This window comes from Eupeodes corollae, chromosome 1 (genome assembly GCF_945859685.1).
Source record: "Eupeodes corollae chromosome 1, idEupCoro1.1, whole genome shotgun sequence".
Lineage (NCBI taxonomy): Eukaryota > Metazoa > Arthropoda > Insecta > Diptera > Syrphidae > Eupeodes > Eupeodes corollae.
This window is the reverse complement of record NC_079147.1, coordinates 131,601,819-131,624,696: the sequence shown is the minus strand read 5'-3', so window position 1 is coordinate 131,624,696 and position 22,878 is coordinate 131,601,819. Positions and strand designations below refer to the sequence as shown.

The window sequence follows — 22,878 nt, the reverse complement described above, 5'->3', positions numbered from 1 at the left end:
TCACCCCTATTGCGAGTTTCACTTTTTCTGCATTCCGTCCGAAAAAAATGACATTTCACATTTCCCTTATTGTGAGTTTCGGACGGAAAATTTTCCACTTCGAAAAATTTCCCCCTATTGTGAACTTTTTTTTCGGGTGGAACTTTAAGTCTTTGACAACTCTTTCTTTCACTCAAAATTTGGCGGCGGAAAAGGACAACTTTGGCGAAAAATGTAAGTAATTTTTTTAAATAACAACAAAATAATCGAAAATAACTCCAACTTTTTTATTTTCAAGGAGTAAAACAACAAAAAAGGTGTTTGTTGTGTGATGGCGATATAATGTTGACATGTGTTCCATCTACACATCCTATTATGCTTGGCATATTGAATTTCATGAAGAAATCTTGGCTGATTCTTCTACATTCGTTTTGTGTTGGCCACTTTATCCATTCTGGACAAAGTCTCTCCTCCAACACGTTCAACACTTCAGCCATAATAAGGCTTACAGATGGTTGTGCCAACCCAACTTCATGGTCCTTCCCAACTCCCTTTTGGTACCCGCCCTCCGCAAGGAAACGTAAGGTGGCTGCAAGTTTTATAATTGGGGGCACACCAAATTTTTGTTTTACTGCGGGCAAGGAACTGGAAAGAACATCCAACAAATATTTGAAGGCTTCTTTATTTACTCGATAGTGTTGATGAAATCTGAAAAAAAAGTTTGATTCGTAATCTACATTTATATTCACAAATTCTTTACATGAAACTTATTACTTACAATGGCTCACGCAACTCCAAAGGGTTTGAAGAATCTCTGAGTTGTCTTCTGATTGATTTTTGTTTTTGTTTTTCTTCCTCATCATTAATCATTTCCCTCAGGGCTATGCTAAACATGTTGCTAAAGTAAAATATAAAAACAATTCTAAACAATTTGTGTAATAAAATATCATACTGTTCAAGTTCATACCTTTTGATGAGAGCAAATAAAGGCTACGGCAGAATCACAAAAAACAATTTTTATTTGTTTTATTTACTTATTTTCAAGTATATTTATTTTTATGAATTAAAGACGGAATCACGGAATGCACGGATATTGTTTACTTTTTTAAAAATTTTAATTCACACTTCACTCATCTGTCAAAAATCTGTTTAGCCGTGTTCGAAGTGATGTAGTTCTGAATTGCTCCGGTTTTTTTTGTTTTGGTTATGGATACCGTCGTTTGTTTTTTTTTTCTTGAAAAATTACTTCTAACATACAAAAAATATTTAATAAAGTTTTTAACTCAACAAATTGTCATTTTCATTCCAAAAGGGGTTGAAAATAATAATTTATTTGCAAAACTAGAACACCGTCCTATTGTAATTTTTTCTGGGATTTGTTCAGATATTTCGTTCAGCTTGTATTTGCCTTTTCAATGAACGCTTCTTTTTTTCGAAATGTCACCTCTAATTCGAAGTGAAAATTCATTCGGGTGGAACTCACAATAGCTTTAAAAATTCCGGGGGAACAATAATTTTTCGGGTGAAATATTTTCCTGGTGAAACTAACAATAGGGGTGATTAAGTTTATTTAAAGTATACTAACATTTTCGCAGAAACAATACTTTGCAAATTCGAAATTCAACACAATAAACACAATTAGCCTTATCACAGGCCCCTTCGTAATAGATTCGTAGTACGAACCCCGAATAATTGTATCATTGATCCCGTCCGCGTCGTCGTACTAAAAAAATTTGCTACGAAATTCGGAGTTCTTGAAAATTGGTATCACTAGCCCTGAATGAATAGGAAGTTTGGCAGTTTTCTCTACGAACAATTATTTTGTTTGGAGTTTTTAAAACGAACAAAAAATTAAGCTTGCGAAGATAAATTAAATAAAAATAAAATATATGAAAAGAATCATGTAAGTTTTACTATTGTTTTAATGTGAAAGTGTTTACCAATGTTTTTTTTTTTTTTTTTGAAGGGCAAATAAAGTTATCACAAATAAAATTCAATTCGAAAGGCTTTATAAAAAGTCTTCAAGAAAAACTTGAAATTGCCCAAGGATTTTCAAAAATCCCTAAGGAGGAAGTGAATTCGTTTTGGGAGGCAGTAAAAATAGAGTTAAATAGTTAAAGACCCACCTTCTAAGGACACCTCTAGCTGCAAAAAAGGAAATTGAATAAATTAGTCCAAACTTTTTTATAATTTAATTCTTAAGTGTGGTTAGATTGAAAGGCATAAATCAAGAGGAAAATGGTTGAGAACAAAAAAGAATGCAAAGCTACAAGTGGCGGTGCAAATAGAATGCATTTTTTTAGCAGCCTCGAAGAAGGTGTCATAAGAATGAATGAACTTTGACCAGCGGAATAAAAGATCCACAATCTTTTGGATTCGAAAATTCCTCCGAGCCTTTCGATGTCATCAGACGTAGTTGATGTGAGAAATGTTCCACGGCGTCTTCCAACCACTTCGCGTCAATCATATGATTCATCCAGTCTACGTGTATTTTCTTCATTTATTGCAACGACAATACTATCAATTTTTAAAGACAAAAACAAATAAAAACAAGAACAAATCGAAAGATGAAAAACGAACTTTTATTTAATTTTCTTATTTTGACGCATATCAGCTGATTTTTAAACTCCGAAATTAGTATTTCTGTGTGCCAATGCTTTCTTGAATTCGTTCGGGGCTTATGATGTAAATACATCTTCTCTAAAAAGGTGGCTGCCAACTCATGTGTAAGACTTAGAGCCACCTCTCAATGGACCAGTAACAATACTGGACATACTACTATTCTAGACAAATTCAGATCTATCCCAGATCGCTTAGAATATACCACTCCAAAAATGGTATTTGGTAAAAGATTCCATGTGTCCATTCCTTCAAGATCCTCCTGGGAAGAAGAGGGACCACTGGAAGACGATGCGGTACACTTCTATACTGACGGTTCAAAGACCGATCACGGAGTTGGAAGTGGTATCAACTGAATCTCAGTCTATCCTATAGACTTCCCAATCAATGTAGTGTATTCCAGGCAGAAGTAATGGCGATTAAAGAAGCACTATCCTCAAAGAAAACGTTATATCTTGTAAGGATATACGAATCTTCTCAGACAGCCAATCCGCTCTTAAATCTCTCGCGTCTGTCTCCACAAACTCTCGAACAGTCCATGATTGTCAATCATCTCTGAATGAGATGACGGAACAGTTTAACATTCACCTCATTTGGGTGCCGGGCCACAGAGACATTCCGAGAAATTGCAAAGCCGATGAGCTCGCCAAAAACGGAACACTTCTGCCTTATGTTAGACAAAAACATAACATAGGAACACCACTTGCTACATGCAAATATCTTCTCAAGCAATATGCTCTAGAAACAACAAATGCTAAATGGTCACAAAGTACCACCTGCCTAGCAACCAAGCAAATATGGCCAAGTATTGACTTAAAACGGTCAAAAAGCTTGATATCACTGAGCAGACAAAGTATAAGCTCTACAATTGGAGTAATACCGGGACACTGCCTCATAGGAAGACATGCTCTGAGGCTAGGGGTCTACACAAATGACTTCTGTAGAAGCTGCATGGACGAGGAGGAAGAGGAAGCAGTCCAACACCTTCTGTGAACATGTCCAGCACTCTCCATTAGAAGGAATTACTTTCTCGGTAATCCCTTCTTCGATAACACCAGTGAACTGGCAACGATTGACACAAAACGTCTCTCTAACTTTATTAAAAGTACAAAATGGTTACTCTCCCATGAGTAACCTCATTAGTGGTATCACAATGGACCCTTGAGGTCTACGTGTGTCAATGACATCTGGACAGCCACTCCAACCTAACCTAACCTATGATGTAAATGTATTCGTATTCGTAGCGTAACACAATTTTCGGGGACTCGCTACGAGGGACTCTGTGATAGGGGTGAATAGCTGATCGAAATGACATTTATCCCTGTTGCAATTTGTACACAGTTTCCCAAACTTGGGTAAGTGCTGCCAGCAAATAGTAAAGTTTTAGCGATCACTTTACACAGGGGCCTTATTATGAATTACGAAACTAGCGGCAGAAAAAACGAAACTCGAAGAAGCGAAAGTAATGGTGAAGAGCGATTATAAGATACGAAAATAGAAAGCAAAAAAAGTTGCCAGGCAAAAACGAAAAATGATAATTTTTTAAAGCAGCAACTAACTTCACTCCTATTAACAAATGTCAAAATATAAATAATGTAGTTGAGGAAGTTTCAAAAATAAATTTAATTTGCATAAATTCTATAAAATGTTTTTTCACTGCGATTATTTTCTTGAAAGCGAAGATGAATCCCACAGTAACGTAGAAGAAATGCGTATAAAAAGAAGAGTTTTAAGAGGTTCATCGAACCCAATGAGCCTTCCAAGTTCAACGTGAGTAAAGTGAAATCCTTTCCATCTAGTATTAAAAAAAAACTCCTAAAATATTTGCCAGGTTCAAGCTTCTTTATCGTTTAAACAAGAACGCATTCAAAAATGTATTAGAAGAGATCGATCCTCACCTTCCAAGTTTCAATTCTACATACATAACAAATGTATTGAAATTAGCTGCAACACCGAGGGTGGTTACCAAAGAGGAACCGGACAGGGGTGGAATCGGCTAAGGTGATTGTTGACTATCAATTTTTTGATAGTCAAATTGACTATCATTTTCATTCCGTCTGCGTAAGATGATTCAACTCAATTCAATTCGATTGAACAATTTCAGATTCAAATTGTCAAAATTCGTTGTTGCCTTGGTGAAATTTTAAATTGATTCTTATAAAATATCTAAATAAATGTTTCAAATTGGCTGATTTTGAATAAAATTGTTACTTTTCTTACTTTTTTCGAATGTCGTAAGCTTTGTCGGTCACAGGAATGTGTTTTTTAAAAGAAACAAAGTGAACTAAGAAAATTTTCCAGTCGTTTGTGTAAGCGTCTGGTAGCTCTATTCGGAATAAACAAATTTGTTTGAAAACGACTATCACATTTTTTTGTGATAGCTTTTTAGGTATCAATTTGACTATCACCTTATGTAGATCAAATTCTATCATTTTGATTGTCATTTATCAACAATCACCTTAGCCGATTCCACCCCAGGACTTCCTCACATAGCGAGAAGAACTTTCTGCTCATCAGCTTCTTTCGTAGTCACATTAACAATGGTGCTGCTGCCGATCGACACTTGAATATTGGCATCAGTCAGATCACCGAATTTTTCCCTGATAAATTACATGTCACGGCCTCATTTAGGTCTAGAATCGCAATTACTATTTTTTCATTTTCTGAATATTTTTTTGCTTATTCGGGCCACCCTCTGTACCACTTCGATGCAGCAAATTTCCACACATTTTGCGCTTAAGATTGTACCTAACGAAGAATTAATTATAAACACAAAGTTTTGTTTTGAAGAAACCTACACTTTTCCAACCATCCATTGGTTTCTCTAGAGGACCGCATGCATTTAGCTTATCAGTCGAAGCCTTCCAAAGAATTTTGGATTTGGCTTTGGCTCGTCAGCAAGTATTTTTTTGCTATGTTTGGATTGGTTTCCATAAAAGCTACCAGCAAATTCAACTGCTTAGCATTAGTTGTAGGCCTAGAAGGTTAGAAATAACTCATTTTTATGTTTTTCACAATTTTATTTATTATTTACTCACATTTTGTTGCTCACTTAGCAAAACAAAAACCAACCAACAAAAAAAAAATGTATGACATTTGACAACTGCCCCCAAAACGAAAGCTGAAGGCACTCGTAAATAAAAATACGAGTATTGTCATTTTTACGGTTCTCGTTTTTCTTAATAGCAATTTGACGATTTAGTGTTACTACAATCGTTTTTCCTAATCGCAATTTAACGAATAAGCCTTATTTTGAACGAGTTTCGTTTTTCCTAATAACCCCCCAGAACAAAGAAAGGTTGATAATCAAAATTGACTATCAAAACAGTGACAATCAACTATCGCCTTACGCGATTACACCCCTGGATTCTCTTCCACCCGTTCTACCAATCGGCGAGCTGATTTTTGTTACTTACAATTTTACTCCTACGTAAAGAAAACACTGAAATTGAATAGCACCATTAATTTATTGCAAACTACTTACATTTTTATCCAAATCAACCAAAATAAAATTCGTCACACGAAACAAAAGCATTCCGTTGAAAAATTGTAAATGAAATTGAAACGTCAAAAGTAAATAGGCACTATTCACAATAGATTTTTGCTCTTTGTTTACAAAGGATCAAAAAATGATCAACTCGCGTTCATAATACCAATGTATCAATTAATTGACAAAATTGATCTTTGACAACCGTAATAAGGCTGTTAATCTAGTCGAATTCAAATTACTTGCAAATTGCAAATATCGAAATTTAATTCGTTTTAAATTAAGAAAAAAGGTTATTTGGATTCGATTTCAATTTTATTTCGAGTAAAAGTGAAAAGTAGAACCTAGCTGAATATACAACTTTTCCTAACTATTTTTTCTAGGTAGCGTATATTGGTTAAAATATTTTGCCAATTAAATTCGTTTTAACATATTTTGAATTGGATCTATCTAGATACAACTTCTAACACTTTGTAAAGAATAAAAAGAGCTACAAAACTGAATCATTAGACTTTGAAAATGATTGTGTTTACTGTAATGCCGATTGAATTATTTTTTAAGGTTAATATGAACAAAAACTATTCTAAGACAACTGTTTGAGCTTTGTAAGAATCAAGACAAGCAATCTCATATCTGTAACATATTGCTAGATTTATTATAAATTTGTTCAAGACAGACAAGTTTTTAGAAGACCCGCATTTTAGTTTTTTGTAGTACTTAAACTTTCATATGACAAAGTTTAGTTTCATAGAAATGATCTTTGATTAACCTAATGAGACTTTATATGTATGTACCTATGTATATATTATACTGAGCAAACTCTGAATCAATTTCAACCAAAAAGTTTCATAAATTAATTATATGGACTTTTCCGGTTCAAAATAAGAGTTAAGGTAATAAAGAACACAATTTACGATTAGAATACATTTTTATTTGAAATACATGTTTTTTAGTTTCGTCTACATAAAAACATTTTATTTTATTTTATAATTTTATTGTTCGCATTTCAATTTTGAGGTCTTCTGCTTTGCAAGAAACCTGAAAATAAATATAAAAATGTTAAAAAATCTAAAACCAATTATGTTATGTATATATAAGTAAACAACCATTTCAGTAATTGGAAGTAATAAAATCAATATAAATTCATAAACACGGACCAATTAATTTCATCAAAATAATAACACAAGAATGTGTGTATATAGAAAAACAGGTTTAACTTAAGCTTACCTTTGTACTAGCGAAATGTTTTTTCCACTTTTGTATATAATAAATATGAATTCTGCAAAAAAAAAATTAAATAGTTTACTATTAATGTATTGTAATACAACGTGTAGCTTTAAAATACAAAAAAAAAAATAATTACAAAATAAATAATAAAATTAAGTGTATTTTTAGCTTTGCTTGTTGACTTGCGTACTAACCCTGCTTAATTCGAGACCTAGAAAACTAAACTTTGGAACAAATTAAATACAAATCACAATAACAATATTTCAAGCATTTTCTCAAAAGTAAGTCGTGAACATTCCACGATAAGGTAATTTAAAAAAAAAAAATAACAGAACATTGTTCCAAATTATTTCACACATTAATAAGAGGCATTCTATTTCTATTTCATTCTGATATATGGCTCGAATACTTGGTTAGTGTGCTCAAAATATAAACAACATTTATGAGGTGGTTCTGTGTGGCTTAAGGCAACCCCTTTGCTCCGTTAGGGGTAGGAGTAGAGTCGCAAGACAGACACCCATCGACAACTTAATTTGTCGGTACTGATCGAACAAAAACAACAAGAAAACGAATATGAACTCCTAACACTAAAACTTAATTTGTACGATTACTGAAGAAATATTTAGTTAAGAACGTCAAACAAAAAATGTTCAACCCCTGATTATGTGGATCTTTTTAATTTCATTTTTTTCTTTTTATTTTTGGTAGCCCTTTGTAAGTTCAAACATTAAATACAAACAAAAGTATTTTGTTTCTACCTTTTGCTTGTTTTAAACTTTATCAGTAATTTAAATACACCAATCAACATACATTCATAGACATGGATCAATTAATTTCTTCATGAAAAAATCTAACAAAATATCTAAGTTAATAAAAGTTATAAAGACAAACTACATCCAATAATGATTTCAACCAAAAAGAACACTTCATCATAAAGATTTAAAGACAAACAAAAAAAATTATACAAATCTAGACACCATCAGTTCGGTAATTGGATTATGTAATCAACATAAATTCATAAACACGGACCAATTAATTTCATCATAGTGTCAAACTTACATAACTTAATATTATAATTAATAAAAGAAGAATAAACAAACCTTTAACATCCAAAAATGGGTCCAGCCAAAAAGAAAACTTCATCATCGTCATCTAAAAATATAAAAAAAAAACTAATTATAATAATTTAGACTATCAAGAATATAATTGAAATTTAAATTTAAGCACCATCAGTTCGGTAATTGGATTATATAATCAACATAAATTCATAAACACGGACCAATTAATTTCATCATTAAATCAAATTTACAGAACTGAATATTTTAATGTTTAATACAAATTTACACAAACCTTTAACATCCAATAAAGATTCCAGCCAGAAAGAAAACTTAATCATCGTCATGTCATCTAAAGAAAAAGCAAATTATAAAAATCTAGACAATGAAGTATAATTGAAGTTTAAATTCTAACCAAAATCAGTAAATTAATTGGAAAGTTTAATCAACATAAATTCATAAACACGGACCAATTAATATCATCATGAAGTCAAACTTAGAAAACTGGATAATTTAATAACAACAATACATTCAAGTCATAAAAACATAAGCAGACATGTTTGGCTAATAAAACTGGTATTTCCACAATTATATGCAATACAACCAAATACAAAACTTGCAAATTCAAATAAAATGAAATTTCGAAACACGAAATCAAATTATCATTTGGGGCAAAATAAAATAAAGGAAATATTGACATTTCTTTAACGCATCAAAAAAACTCGACAAGTTCACAGACTTGCATCAAATTCAGTACACTTTACACTTAAAGTCCAATTATAGCTATCAACTTTCAACTAGATACTTGATATATATCAACAAATTGAATGTTTAGCATTATGATCAAAAACACCATTACCAAGATCGGAATCTCAGACTGACATTTCGGTTTGCCTACAAGCTAACTGCACACGTGAAATGTTACAAAAACCAACACATTCTCACATTTAGTGTTCCGGCCCATCAAATGCTTCATTTTAGTCCTCAGGCCTTCGTTCAAAAACGAAACAATCCGAGCCAAAAGAATCTGAAGTGTTGACATGGTCTTAAATTGGAAGATTTGTATAGCTTTTTAATTTCAATCCAAATAAATATTTAATGATTTATTAGTGCTGTTTTTTGTTTATTTAAATTATTTGCGAACGCAATATGAGCTTCAACTGGTTAAGTATAATTGGAAATGGACAAAAGCGTAACTCAATACTTTGTAAAACAACAAAACAGAACATTTTTTTTAGCTGTAGTATGCTTAGAGCAGCTTAAATCATTTTTTTGGCAAAGTTAGAAGTTCAGGTGGAAACAATAGGCGGGTGCCTCCGTATTTTTTTGTACAGACAATGCTACGAGAATCATACTTGTAAAGTTCCATTGCCAACTTTAGCTAGTTTAGATTCCTCAATTAGATTAGTATTTTCATCATTTAAGTAGTTTGGTAATTGTAAGACCAAATTTTAGTTTTGTTTGTTGCAGAAATATTCCTGAAAATTTCTTTTTGAGGGACTATGTTAGAGTTAGAATTTTGTTTGTAGTTAGATTTTGGAATACAAATTTGATGGAACCATGTTTTAAAAATAAGTTGCTTTGTGTAAAGCATCCTTAAAGAATAGAAATAGGCAATATGAGTGCAATAAATAGATTTAAGTAACTTTTTTATTCCAATATGGGGAAAACCGAACACCCAATAATTGGCGCAATTAATGCTAATTTTTGATTTTTTTAAGATTATGATTAATAAGTTAACTTGAATTTTGCCGCTAGCCCACGGCATCGTTTTTTTTTTGTTTGTTTTCACATCTATTCATGGACTAATTTTCAAAATTACAAATACAACAATGTAAACAAACGGGTTTTGGAGAGTGAAACGTACGAGAGATTCCGATCTTGGTAAATGGAGTATTTTTATTTATGATTATCAACTATAGGCATTTGTGATCGACTGTGAATTTTATTTTATTAGATTTTATAATTATTATTATTGATATTCGTTTTACCAGTCATCAACAAAATAGAAACACATTCATTTTTTTATCAACCACAAATTCTTGGTTGAAAAGTAAACGATAAATTGTTTGAGATTCTAAAAGGAACAAAAAGTTGAAGTGAGTTACGATAGAGCAAATGTAAATCAGCAAATCAAAATTAGCCGAGCCTTACAAGATTCTTCAGACCCAATTGATTTTGACGAAAACATGTAATTAGTTTGCTTCTTTTTTATTTTGACTAATAACAATGACATTTCTGGAGGTATTAAACTATATTGATAATAAACTTAAACAAATCAAAAGTCAACATTCCATTCCAAAGATATGACTTTGACATTGGCATGGCACAACCAGCGGTATCAATCGTTCTAAGCGAATTACTTCGGGTTACTTAAGAATTTCCCTTGCAACACAAGGAATTTGTTCCATCAACTCAACCATTCTTTCTAACTGTTTTCTGTTGCTTACTATTCTGATCTTAAATAATGGAATATCATAAAAAGAAAGTAATTTTTTATAAAAGAATTACATTTTTTAAACCAATATTTTTTTACTTTAGTTGCCAAAAGAACAACAAGTAGTTCACACGAGAAACCTCAAACAAAATAAATAAATAACTCATATACAACGAAATTTTGATAAATGTTCACCATCGGTCTAAAATTATCAGTTGATGCCCACTTATTAAATAATTGATAGAAATTATGGACTATCAAATTGATTCATATAAAGCTGTCACGACTTTTAAATGTTCAGAACTAAGGTTAACACGAAGAAGAGTTCATAAGGTTATTCAAAACCAGATCTGAGCTACCACCACTCTGCAAACTTTGCAAGTTTAATTTATATAAGAAATAATATTTCTTTTTGTTTTTTTTTTTTTGTTGTAGACTGATTTATTTGGATAACTTACTACGAGTTACTGATATAGTTATTTTTATTATTACATATTTTCGATTTTATTTCTATTCGCTTCTTATTTCGTTTGAATTGATATTTTAAAACTCGCAAGTTTTGTATATGATTATATAAGATCTAGTCTCTTGCACTGCACTCCTATTTAGGAGATATTGCTCATAACGGTGGTTATATCAGTTTTAAAAATGTGTGCTTCGATTTTTATGACTTGGAGTGTATATTTAATTTAAAACAGTTTTTTGTAAAGAATATAACATAAAATACTTTTTGAAAAAAAATATTTTAACTAACCTTTATAAAACGACCATGCATACAATTTAGCAAATGCACTTTTTGGGACCTGCAAAACACATAAAAAGAATATTTCATTAATAAAATACTCATACATATGTATGTGTATACATTTTTTGTTAGTTATGTATTATCAGAAATTTTGTATCATCAAAGCAATATTATGCCGGAGAAAGAAGACATAAAATATTGATTATCTTCATTTAATAATTTAAGAATTGAAACATTCAGTAACGTGATATTAATGAATCAGTTTTTGAGCTAACAATACACAAATAAATTTTATTTCAATGTAATTACCTTGGAAGCAGCAACATCGAAATCTCATTATCTTGACTGATGTTCTTCCTTTTCCAGAAAAGTACCTTAAAATTGTTGAAGAAAAAAATAATATTAAATAACAAATAGTGTTTTAAGTTAAAACTTTTTTTTTAACAATACTTTTCATCACGAACATCAAAATTTAAAATGGTTTATTGTGCAAGCAGTTTCATTCGTTATTTATAAATAGTGTGGTTTATATTTCACCGGCTTTTGCTTGCTTCAAAAAGTTACAGTAAGATTTTTAAAATTATAGGTACATATCATTTGTTAAAGTAAAAACAGCTACATATGTATAGCCAACAGATAAAACTGAATGTTTGAATGGCTGCAAAATTATAACTACACTTTATGTAAATTCGTAATTTATTTAATAACAAATATTTCTGTACCTTTTAAGTAAGTTTTTAATTTTATTTATGATAAAATCAAAAATTAAAGTGGAGTAAGCAGGGTTTCACTCTTAGCCGATGATACATACACGTACAAAATTTAATCTACCAATAAACCATTCAAATTAAGTTGTTGTAAGAGATTGTTCTCAGCTTTAAATTATGTCATCAATATCATTTATGACGGGAAAAGAAGACAATATATAATGTTTTCATCATAACAGAAGAAAATAGTTATTTATTGATTTGATTTGAAAAATAAAATATACTTAAGTAACCAAATTGTTGCTTTATCAAAAGTCCCATGCATGGACATAGCTTAAAATCGCTTTAAAATTAGATACGACGATTTTTTTTAAGTATGTAATTTATTTATATTTCAGTTTATTTTCATCTTCAAATCAATTCTCAAAACTACTATTTGTTTTATAAAAGAAAAAATAATTGTTGGTGCTTACCATACAAACCATCAAATTATTCTTAGTTTAATCAGCATTAGTAACTACACTTGATCACCTAAAATTGAAATAAAAAATCTAGTTAGCAAGGTACTTTTTCTTTATGCATTTTAATTAAAGTTGCGGGTCAGTGCAAGTAAATGCAGCCATTATATTTTTATCAATAAGAATCAAACGGTAATTTGTGTCATCATTAGGCAAATTTTGTGTTCGAACCTATCGTGCGTCGCTGGGGTTACACAGATTCAAAGCTCTGTACAATCAGCTACAGTCACGATAAGTGACACATACAAATATTTAAGAAAATAATAAAATGGAATAAAGAACTTACATTTTATGTACGCTGACATTCTCTTTTAACATTGAATGTTCAGATGCTGTAAAAAAAAGTTTATAATGTTTTTAAGCTATGTACTTTTTTAGGCTTAGAAATAAAATTTGAAATTTGAATAAAAGCACTCATTTAATTTAAATCCACATGATTTTTGGTAAGGAATTTCAGAAATTAGATCCGTTGTTATCATCATTGTGCAACGTTTTACGCTTAAAATAGTATTACAATCATAATTACCTGCAATGCAACTTCAACGATGAATCTCGTACTATTATACTGTATAAGCAGCAGATATAGTTTTTGACCATCTGAAATCGAAACAGAAAACCTCGTTAACACAGTACAATTCTATCATTATTTTTTGTATTGATAATTTGGGGTCAGTACACATAAATAGTGCAGCCATAATATTTTTATCACTAAACATCAAACGGTAATTTGTGTCATCATTGATCAAATCTATCAACTATGTATATAAAAAGAGAGTCGATGCTTACCATACAAACTATCAAATGGTTCTTAGTTAAATCAGCATTTAACCACCATAATAATTAAATTGTGTTCAAAGCAGGTACAAAGTTTTTGATCACCTAAAATTGAAATAGAAAACCTCGTTAGCACAGTACTTTTGCTTTATTCATTTAAATCAAAGTTGTGGGTCAGTGCAAATAAATGCAGCCATTATATTTTTATCATTAAAGCATCAAACGGTAATTTGTGTCATCATTAAAAAAAATGTTGTTCCAATATATCGTGCGTGGAGTGATATATTTCTGTAACATAGATTCAAAGATCTGTACAGCCAGCTACAGTCACGATAAAGTGGGACACACAAATATTTTAAGAAAATAATAAAATATAATAGAAACTTACATTTCAAGTACGCTGACATTCTCTTTTAACATTGAAAGTAGACATATGTATGTGCAGGTGCTGTAAAAAAATATATAAAATTTTTAAATAATTTACTTTTACAGGTTTTAGAAATAAAATTCGAAATTTGAATAAAAGCACTCATTTAATTTAAATCCACAAGATTTTTGGTAAGGAATTTCAGAAATTAGATCCGTTGTTATCATCATTGCGCAATCTTTTAAGTTTAAAATAGTATAACAATTGTAATTACCTGCAGTAAAACTTCTGTATTAGATAATCATTCAAGTACACCTATGAATTCAATTTGATCTACCACTCGTATATTTTAAACTGTATAAGCGGCATATAAAGTTTTTGACCATCTGAAATTGAAACAAAAAACCTCGTTAACACTACATTTCCTTCATTAATTTTCATTTTAATTAATAATTTTGGGTCAGTACACATAAAAAGTGCAGCCATAATATTTTTATCACTACAAATCAAACGGTAATTTGTGTCATCATTAAGCTAATTTTTTGTTCCAACTTATCGTGTCGCTAGGGTTATATAATTATGTAACAGATTCAAAGGCCTGTACAACCAGCCACTTTTTTAACTTAATTGTTTCTTAGAAAACAAGTTAGTAAATAAATAACGTCTTTCAGTTATTCCATTAAAAAAGTGTTACAAGCTACAGTCACGATAAGTTATATTTAAAAAAAAAAATTATAAAATGGAATAAAAACTTACATTTCAAGTACGCTGACGTGCACTTTTAACATTGAAAGCATAGGGTGCTGTAAAAGAAAAAAATTGTCACATTTTTAAATAATTTACTTTTATGGGTTTGGAAATGAAATTTTAATAATTAAAAGCACTCATTTAATTAAAATCCACATGATTTTTGGTAAGGAATTTCAGAAATTAGATCCGTTGTTATCATCATTGTGCTGTGTTTTAATTTTTTAACTATTTAACATAAATTCATATGCATGTAGTAAAGTGAGTTATTTTTAAAACTAAACATTATCATTAATTGATAAAAAAGTATTATACGAGCTACAGAGCAACGAAATATCAAAACGTAATAGAAACTTGCATTTTAAGTATTTTTTTTGCGCTTCTACCATTGAATGTCTCTCTCCTTTAAAAAATATATTTATATGTAAATGTGATGTCCGTTTATAATTGGGCCTTTAGCATGAGTTTGCACCATTAAGTTTAGTACCGAATAAAGGGTGACGTGAACTTGGCACAATGTTCAAAATCATAGATGAGTAATTTATATATTTGAACTCGAAGTAAGCAGCAGTAAAATGAGAATTACTGGTTATCGTATAAATAACTGTTTGTACCTTGCGATATACAAAAAGGCAAGAAAATAATTTGTATTATTTTGTGGACTTATACTATTAATTATTCTTCTCCAGTCCCTACTTTGATACATTTAAAAATAAGTGTGTCGTTTAAAATATCTTACCTCATCTGAACAATTATTTGCAGCATTAGTAGATATTCTATCCAACCTGTGTATGACGAAGCTCCTAGAGTATCTGCTTTTAATATTATCGCCTTTCGCAATACCGAGACACGTCTTTATTTCTACAATTAAAAATGAAATACTCATTATTTTTGACATCAATAAACATATATTTTCTTTTATAATACTCACTCTTTCATGAATTTCCAATGTAGTACAGCAACAAATCACCAGCACGATTGAATATTTTTGAACTGAAATCGATATAGATTGTTAATACTTATATATAAATGGAACCAAAGAGAAGTTTGAAATCCTTTTAATTTATGTATGTTTCAGTCTTGTATCTTTAACGACGACTTTTGAGTCACGCATTTCTTGGAAATTAAATTTGAAAGAAAGATAAGATGTTTTTTCCTTTGCACTCATTTAATTTCAAGGCATGGCTCAAAAGTCGACGTGGAATAGCAGAATAAGACTGAAAGACTGCAGATTTTAAACTTCTTTTCTTTTTGAATAGTTTTATAGCTTTTTCGATTTGTTTATTGAATTTTTTTGCATGGCAGTATAGACCGCTTGTGTGAAAATATTATTTTCAAATGAGAAATTCCCAGATATGCTTAAGACAAATTTATTAAACTCGTATTCGTATTCTTTTAAATAGCTTGTAGCAATTAGTACTCATAAGCTTCAAATAGTCTGTATCAACATAATGTAAACAGAAACAGTAACATTCTTCTATGTTTTTAAGATAAATGAGATAGTTTAAAAAAAAAAATCAGAATAAAATATTTGTATATATGTACTGTACATAATATACTTGGTTTTAAAATTTGTCCAAAACTTAGTTGAATGTAAATTTAAAGATAATTTATACAATCAACATGGTTGAAGATATAATGAATCTACATAACATGTATACATACATATATTATGTATGTATATAATTGTTGTCCCCCCCAAAAATTATTTTTTACGGAATATTTATTTATGCGAAACAAAATTTTGATAGATGCGGTTTAATTTGTCCTTTAGCTAAACGCGTCCATATTTTATATAATCTAATATTGACACAGGTTTAGTTTCAATTTACACCTAAGTGGGTATAAGATTAGAGTAGATATTTAATACATAATTCTTGAAGTATGCATTCTTTATTTAGACAAATGCATACAAGTGTCGTCGATGAAATCCGATTAAAAAGGTTATATCTCCAAATTTGAGAGGGATGTAAAAACAAATTTAGGGATGTTTTATAAAATTAACTTAAAATAACATTACAGTAGGCTCCCGATTAATGCAACTTTTGTTTTTTTATATAATATCCGGCCTGGTTTTTGGCGTTTATGTTAATTTTGTCTCGACAGTTATTATACTGAATTTTGAATGATGACAATAAAATTTTATCAATGTTCAATGGACTCGTACGCATATAATGGGTATTTTTATAAACGTCGGTCTAACTTAGACCTGCGTTAGACATGTTCATAAAGTCAGATTTGCCATCGAACCAACGAAGATGAATTGCAGGAGCTAAGTTCATAAACATCATAATTGACATCAGCGTCGCGCAGATTGTGCATCCATTGACTGCAGAAGCACAGGACGTACAAATAAAATAAAATAAAGTGGGGAAAATGTGAGTTATATTTAAAAAAAAAAGAAGCTGCTTCTTTGAATTTAACTTCTAATCGAAAGAAGAATTATCATGGTAATTGAATTCAGATAATAATAAAATTAAGAAAGTTCATAAATTTTTCCTTCGACATCTTATTATTAAAAAAGATTCTCTCGTGTCAATTTCCAAATTTTGTTCCCTAATACAACAAAGCAGAAAGACGATTGTGCTAACGCAGTTTTTGTCGTTTAAAAATAGAGATTTTAATGAAAAATTCCAATTTGTTTAAAGAAAAAAAATTGTGTTCCTAAAATATTGCTGCATTTTTACTGATTCTTGCTTTTTATCTTGAAGAACCTAAATAAGTTGCGAAAATCGAGAACGCACTGTAAGTGGAATAAAGCGTTCATACATTACCAAAGATTATATTATGTTTTTTCAATATAGTTTCCTAGTGTAGAGCATATCTGGGTGGAAGGAAAAGTGTCGTACAAGACAATTGTTTAAAAAAAATACATAGAAAAATTATAAAGCATTTGCCAAGTTGGCTATGCAAGCACACAATGTTTATTTTTTTTTTTGTAAAAGAAAAATATCAAAGAAATTACCCTTATAACATTAAAAATAAGTTAATTCTTACCTCAAGCGTACAAGACTGGCGTTCTCGTATCTCAAAAGCAATTATCGTAGTTTGGAGAGTAGTGTAAAGGGTATACAAATACTTTTGTTACTCTCCGCTTTAGTTTCCTCTGAAGAAATATGCAGGTAGTTACACGGAAATATGTGTGTAATTATAGGTTTTTGAACCCCTGATTGCATCGTTTTATTTAATTTAGTTAACTTTCAAGTCCGTTAAACCTCATTTGAGCCCTACAACTATTACATTCTTAACTTAAAAAAGTATGTTATTGCTTTGAAACATCTAGTGTGTCAATTTTACATTTCAGTGAAATTCGATAAAAAAAAGGACTTCCGAAGTAAATAATGTCCATACTTTGAAAGTTTCATATATGAATGAAGAGTTTAAAATGAAAACAAATTCTATTGTAAGTGTCAACTACCAATTTTTGGTTGGTAAATATCAATGTTTAAAATTAAACACCGCTATTTTTAAAATGTTTGATTATTTAGAATGTTCCAAATAGTTTTGACTCGCGACAGTCAAAGGCCGGACTAAAATGAAATTCAAAATAAATTTCAATTCAATTACAATAGTAAGTATCAGGGCTTGTCCCTCATTGAAAAAAAAAACAATCTTCCGAAACAGTGTTTAATTAACGTGACTCTTGTAATTGCAGCATTTGGTAATAAAGCATAACTTTAACTATAAGTATTGATTCTTCTTCTTGTTTGTTCTCTCAGTTTTTCTTAAAGAAAACTAAGCATCCTAAAAACATTTTTTATAAAAAAATCATTCTTAATCCACTTTTCAGGAAACAAACTTCTTTATTAAATCTTTGAATGGAGGTCAATTATATTTTGGAAGTGGGCATTACGTGTTTTGAGAATGTTAAGAAAACTTGTTGAAAATAATGTATTGTATAAATTGTAAGTAAAGGCTTTTCGGAGCCAACTGTCAAAACAAATAAATATTGCTTGTCTTAATTGATTTTATACCAATCTTGAATTGGCTTTGGTTGGAGTAAGATCATTTCTTTTCACATCCACATGTAAAATTTATATCAAAAATGAAAATATGTATATATTTTCTTGTGTTTTGTGCAGACAGATTTTATCACGTTTTATATTTAGTTTGATAGTCAACAAATATGTCTTATTTCTAACACCTTCATTGATGGAATAAATTTTCTCCGATTTGAGAATATTTCTCCAATTTACATGAAATGCACGAGTTTTCTATCATCTTAACCGTTGGTTGATGTATGTACGTAAGAGTGTCAAACTCTTCAAACAAAAAGTAATTTTGGGCCAACAACGTATTTAATTTTAATGTATGTCCCCAATTCTTCGATATACTCAAAAAAAACTCTGGAAATATTTATTCTCCGCAAGAATACAAAAAATCTTACGATCAAAAACTTTTCATATTGATTAAATCATTATTGCTGAGAATCCAATGTATTCGCTTTTGAAAAAAAATATTCACGCGAACGTTTATAAAAACGCTACTGTTTAACACATAAAAGCAATAGTTTCAAAATATGTTTATGTAAGTCCTTTCTTCAGTGTTCGCGCACTGTGTAAAAATTTAACACAACTAAGACTCTAAAAATGAAATCTAACACAACAATCATTTGCAATTAAAAACAAATATTATTGCTTTATTAAGTTATTTGATAACCAATTTTGAAAAAAAAATTTCAACTATAGTGATTACAAATGAACCAACACCAAATTCAATTGAAGAATGACTCCAAAACAAAAAATGTATAAAATAAAATAGAAATTATGTTATGCAAATCTACATTTTTACTTATAGCAATTGTAAATTCATTTAAGTTCAAACTGTTCACAACACCTCGTCAGGATCAACATGCACTTGATCAATTCGACAATCGGTACGGTTAGGGTTTTTTGTGAAACAATTGAAGTAATTCGTTGCAAATATTTTTGTAAGTAAATTAACAGCGAAAGAGTACTCAACAATGAAAAAACATACAATACACGATGGAAGAGAGCTAGTCTTTACCATGATAAATAAAAAAGATAAGCAAGAACTTAGCCTATTTATTATTAAATTTTAGTTTGAAAACCTGCATAGGTACTAGATACTGATACGTTTTCTGAAGTTGAGATGCACATTTCAGTTGTAAAGATTTCTTTGTTTGAAGTATCATGTCCCTTATGCTTAATGCAAGATTTATGTGAAATTATAAGCAAAGCCAATTCTATAATATTCCTTGGCCAATCTTTTGCAGTAACAATACTTTACTTTTCCTTCCTACTGAACTCTAAGGGACATATTTACATAGAAAGCATTGTGTCCTATGTTACATGCGGCTTTTACCCACTATTCCCTGTAATACAAAAATTGAACAATTGACCATCAAAGAAATCAACCTTTAAGACCTTTGTTGTCACGTCTACGTTTTAACAAGTGTGCTTCTCACACTGGGCGACGAGCAATATTTTTCAACACTTTACGCCTAAAAGGCACATGGTAGATGTTTTTTTGTTTATGCAAAATGAATCTGCTCCGGGTCTTGGCTTGTCGTGTTTTCTTCTTTGGAGATAGTGATTTAGTGCCATTCCCCTACAAGATGCGAAGAAACGTTCTGGAAGTGAATTGTGAACCAAAATCTCGCTACAGAACTTTTGATGCCATTAAACTTCAAGGTTTAGCCATTCATGTTAGTTTCTCTTCTTCTAAACAAGTCATTTTGAACATAATTTTTGAATGTTTTTAAATTTCACACAATTGTCGCGATTATCCATTGCTAAAATTACTTTGCGTTGGTATTAAATGTAGTATTTCGGTGAATCTATTAAAGAAAGCTTAAGACTATAATTCCAGATTAAAAATCTTACCAAAAACTTAACATTTTTAACCAAACAAGAATATTGACGAGGTTTTTCTTAAAGATTTTATATTACTTTCATTAGCTTAATTGTAGTTACTGTAAGTCTACTGTATTTTCTTTGTGTGCTCATTAAATAGTTTTCACTACATGAAGGTAAAGTATGACTTTTCTTACTCAAAAGTAAGAAAATTGTTCAAATTATTTTAATTTTAGTTTTTAAACTAATACATACTTTTTTTTTTTTTCTTAAATGTGTACCGACAAAATAATGTGAACAAAAATTGTTGTCAGAAAAAAATAAAAATTCAGGCATAACTTAAGAATGAAATTGTCATGTATTCTTAACTTGATATATTTATTATTCACTGTTTGGTTCTCGATTAATTGTTAATAACAGTATTAAGTTATTGTATTCTCATCGGCTTTGAATATGTTCATACATTTTAAATACATAAAATTGAGTCCATAGGAGTCTTTTAAAATCATACGTACAAGTGAAGCTAATAGAAGAGTGTTAACAAAGTTTCGGTACGTGATTAAAGGGAGTGTTTTATTTTAATTTGCAAATTTTGGTTATTATTTATCGATTTGACTATGTGCATCTCAGAGACATTACCGTGTCACTACCACGGAGTACTCGTTTTTGATTGTCGTTTTTATTATTGAACGATCCTCATATCTAACTTGTTTTGGGTGGGCGCTTTGAACGTGGAAAATTTTGTGTGGATTTTGTGTTGCTTATTTACGGTTTCTCGAGACACTTTATAGTCTGTTCAAGTATATCCCCAAATACTTTACTTTAAATCTTGATTTATTCCCGTCGTTTTTCCAAATTAAATTTAATAGGTAATATTAAATAGAGAATATTTTTAAAATTAATAGATTAAACCAAAATTTGACGAAACGAATTATTGATCAGTTTATATTTCCAAAATGTCTTAGAATTTTCTCAGTCAGATTGACAAAACTGGGGAATGAAATATATAGATACATCCCTATTGAGGTAACTCATCGGAGAGGAATAGTGTCAGGTCTGTCCCAAATGTACGAATTTTGTAATATCGTAACTGTTCGGATACACAAATCGGAGAAATCCTCGAAAATTATGATGTATGTATGTTGAAAATGTCAAACTAGTGTGATCCATGTCTTCAAAAGTAATTAGTGAAGCGAAACGTGAACTCGACAGTAGACATTTCTGAGATCTTACAACATTAACTGGCCAAATAAAATTAGAATAAATAATATATGTATGTTTGTGCATTATGTCAAAATACTTTTTTCCAATTAATGTTTGCTTAATACATACGCTAATTGTAATTTAAAACAAATGTATGTACATACAAAATATTTTGTGTCTCTGGTTACAATGTGTTTTATTTTGGGGATCCATAACTTATTTCAAGTCATCAAAACGTACTGTCTAAGTTTTCATAGTTTTTTCAAACTACTTTTTCGGCTAATTGTAAAGTTGAAAAATTTAATTGAAGCAAAGCCCATAAAACTTAAAATACATTTTGAACCTGAGGAAGTTGAAAAGTATCAACGAAAAGCAGGGATACAGTATGATATGCATAGATGTAGACATCTATCTATATATTTACATATATGTTCATGTTTATACAAAAACTGGAGTGGCAGTGTATGGGATGAAATCAATAAGAAATATAATTAAAATACGCAAGTTATTTTATTTAAATACAAATAACGACTACACCTTTTCTTCATTAGTCTTCTTGAAATGGTTTTCGATACATGTATGTATCTTTCGAATTGGATAACATTTGAATACCTATTTATTGTATACTTACCGCTAAAAATCCAGTTCAACATTTATGTTATTCGAGTCACAAAATTAAATATTTTATGTTATGTTAAGTGTTGACGTTCCTTTCTTTCATTTTGTTTTTCATTTATAACCTTTAATTTCTTATAAATAGCAAAAACGTTGACATACATATTTATTTAAAAACATATATGAACATAATATGTATGTTAAAATAAATAGGAAATCACACAAAGAAGCAATCATATACATCCTGAGTAGTTAAAGAATACGAATTACTATAGGAGCTTTTAAAAATATCGGTGTCTGTCCCCTGTTCTAAAATTTCTACTACCTAGACTTAGTCACTTCTTTATGAAGTCCCTGATACTTTCAAAATAGATAGTAAAGAAAAATAATTACGATTTAAAAAAAAATGATTCACTTCACATAGCAGAATCCAATTCATTTAAATATTGAAATTCATTCTTACTGCTCATCATTCAAGAGTTTATTAAAAAGAAGATTAGCTTAATTCAGAGAAAAATTAAATAATATAGTTGTTCGTAATTTTTAATAATTCATTGAACTGTGCAGTATGTGATCACATTA

General features: G+C 30.0%; 2 protein-coding genes, 2 long non-coding RNA genes and 5 other non-coding genes across 12 annotated transcripts in view; 2 read left to right on the top strand and 7 right to left on the bottom strand.

The window, feature by feature from the left end:
* LOC129940178 (uncharacterized) overlaps positions 1-22,878 on the top strand; it is a 66,509-nt gene that overhangs the window by 602 nt on the left and 43,029 nt on the right. The window contains exon 1 of one of the 2 annotated variants that reach the window (XM_056048441.1): positions 12,215-12,232. The exons of the other annotated variant lie outside the window; for it this stretch is intronic. Coding sequence (XP_055904416.1) covers positions 12,231-12,232 — 2 coding nt within the window. The 5' untranslated portion in view covers positions 12,215-12,230. Of the gene's footprint in view, positions 1-12,214; positions 12,233-22,878 lie in introns of those variants that run through there. 2 annotated transcript variants of the gene reach the window in all.
* On the top strand, positions 39-2,084 carry LOC129940186 (uncharacterized). The gene is made up of 3 exons (XR_008780627.1): positions 39-213; positions 278-1,882; positions 1,946-2,084. It is a non-coding gene; the product is annotated as an uncharacterized LOC129940186 (long non-coding RNA).
* On the bottom strand, positions 248-1,078 carry LOC129940181 (uncharacterized). Of its 2 annotated transcripts, none has more exons than XR_008780619.1 (3): positions 947-1,078; positions 758-901; positions 248-687 (listed from the first exon to the last, which is right to left on the bottom strand). It is a non-coding gene; the product is annotated as an uncharacterized LOC129940181 (long non-coding RNA). The 2 variants fall into 2 exon arrangements; XR_008780618.1 differs by having other exon boundaries at positions 758-877; positions 947-1,075.
* Positions 6,535-22,878, bottom strand: part of LOC129940177 (protein no-on-transient A-like) — a 36,269-nt gene continuing 19,925 nt past the window's right edge. The window contains exons 1-16 of one of the 2 annotated variants that reach the window (XR_008780616.1): positions 17,660-22,757; positions 15,594-15,655; positions 15,402-15,523; positions 14,672-14,718; positions 14,190-14,301; positions 13,937-13,996; positions 13,561-13,653; positions 13,301-13,371; positions 13,061-13,106; positions 12,730-12,787; positions 11,859-11,923; positions 11,559-11,607; positions 8,663-8,719; positions 8,413-8,464; positions 7,313-7,364; positions 6,535-7,123 (exon numbers count right to left, since the gene is read on the bottom strand). The gene's annotated coding sequence lies outside the window, so the exon portion shown is untranslated. Of the gene's footprint in view, positions 7,124-7,312; positions 7,365-8,412; positions 8,465-8,662; positions 8,720-11,558; positions 11,608-11,858; positions 11,924-12,729; positions 12,788-13,060; positions 13,107-13,300; positions 13,372-13,560; positions 13,654-13,936; positions 13,997-14,189; positions 14,302-14,671; positions 14,719-15,401; positions 15,524-15,593; positions 15,656-17,659; positions 22,758-22,878 lie in introns of those variants that run through there. The other variant, XR_008780615.1, reaches the window with a different exon arrangement.
* Positions 7,191-7,261, bottom strand: LOC129943638 (small nucleolar RNA U18). Its single transcript, XR_008781346.1, has one exon. It is a non-coding gene; the product is annotated as a small nucleolar RNA U18 (small nucleolar RNA).
* On the bottom strand, positions 8,088-8,157 carry LOC129943643 (small nucleolar RNA U18). Its single transcript, XR_008781351.1, has one exon. It is a non-coding gene; the product is annotated as a small nucleolar RNA U18 (small nucleolar RNA).
* LOC129943639 (small nucleolar RNA U18) lies at positions 8,292-8,360 on the bottom strand. Its single transcript, XR_008781347.1, has one exon. It is a non-coding gene; the product is annotated as a small nucleolar RNA U18 (small nucleolar RNA).
* Positions 8,542-8,610, bottom strand: LOC129943640 (small nucleolar RNA U18). The gene has a single exon (XR_008781348.1). It is a non-coding gene; the product is annotated as a small nucleolar RNA U18 (small nucleolar RNA).
* Positions 8,783-8,856, bottom strand: LOC129943641 (small nucleolar RNA U18). Its single transcript, XR_008781349.1, has one exon. It is a non-coding gene; the product is annotated as a small nucleolar RNA U18 (small nucleolar RNA).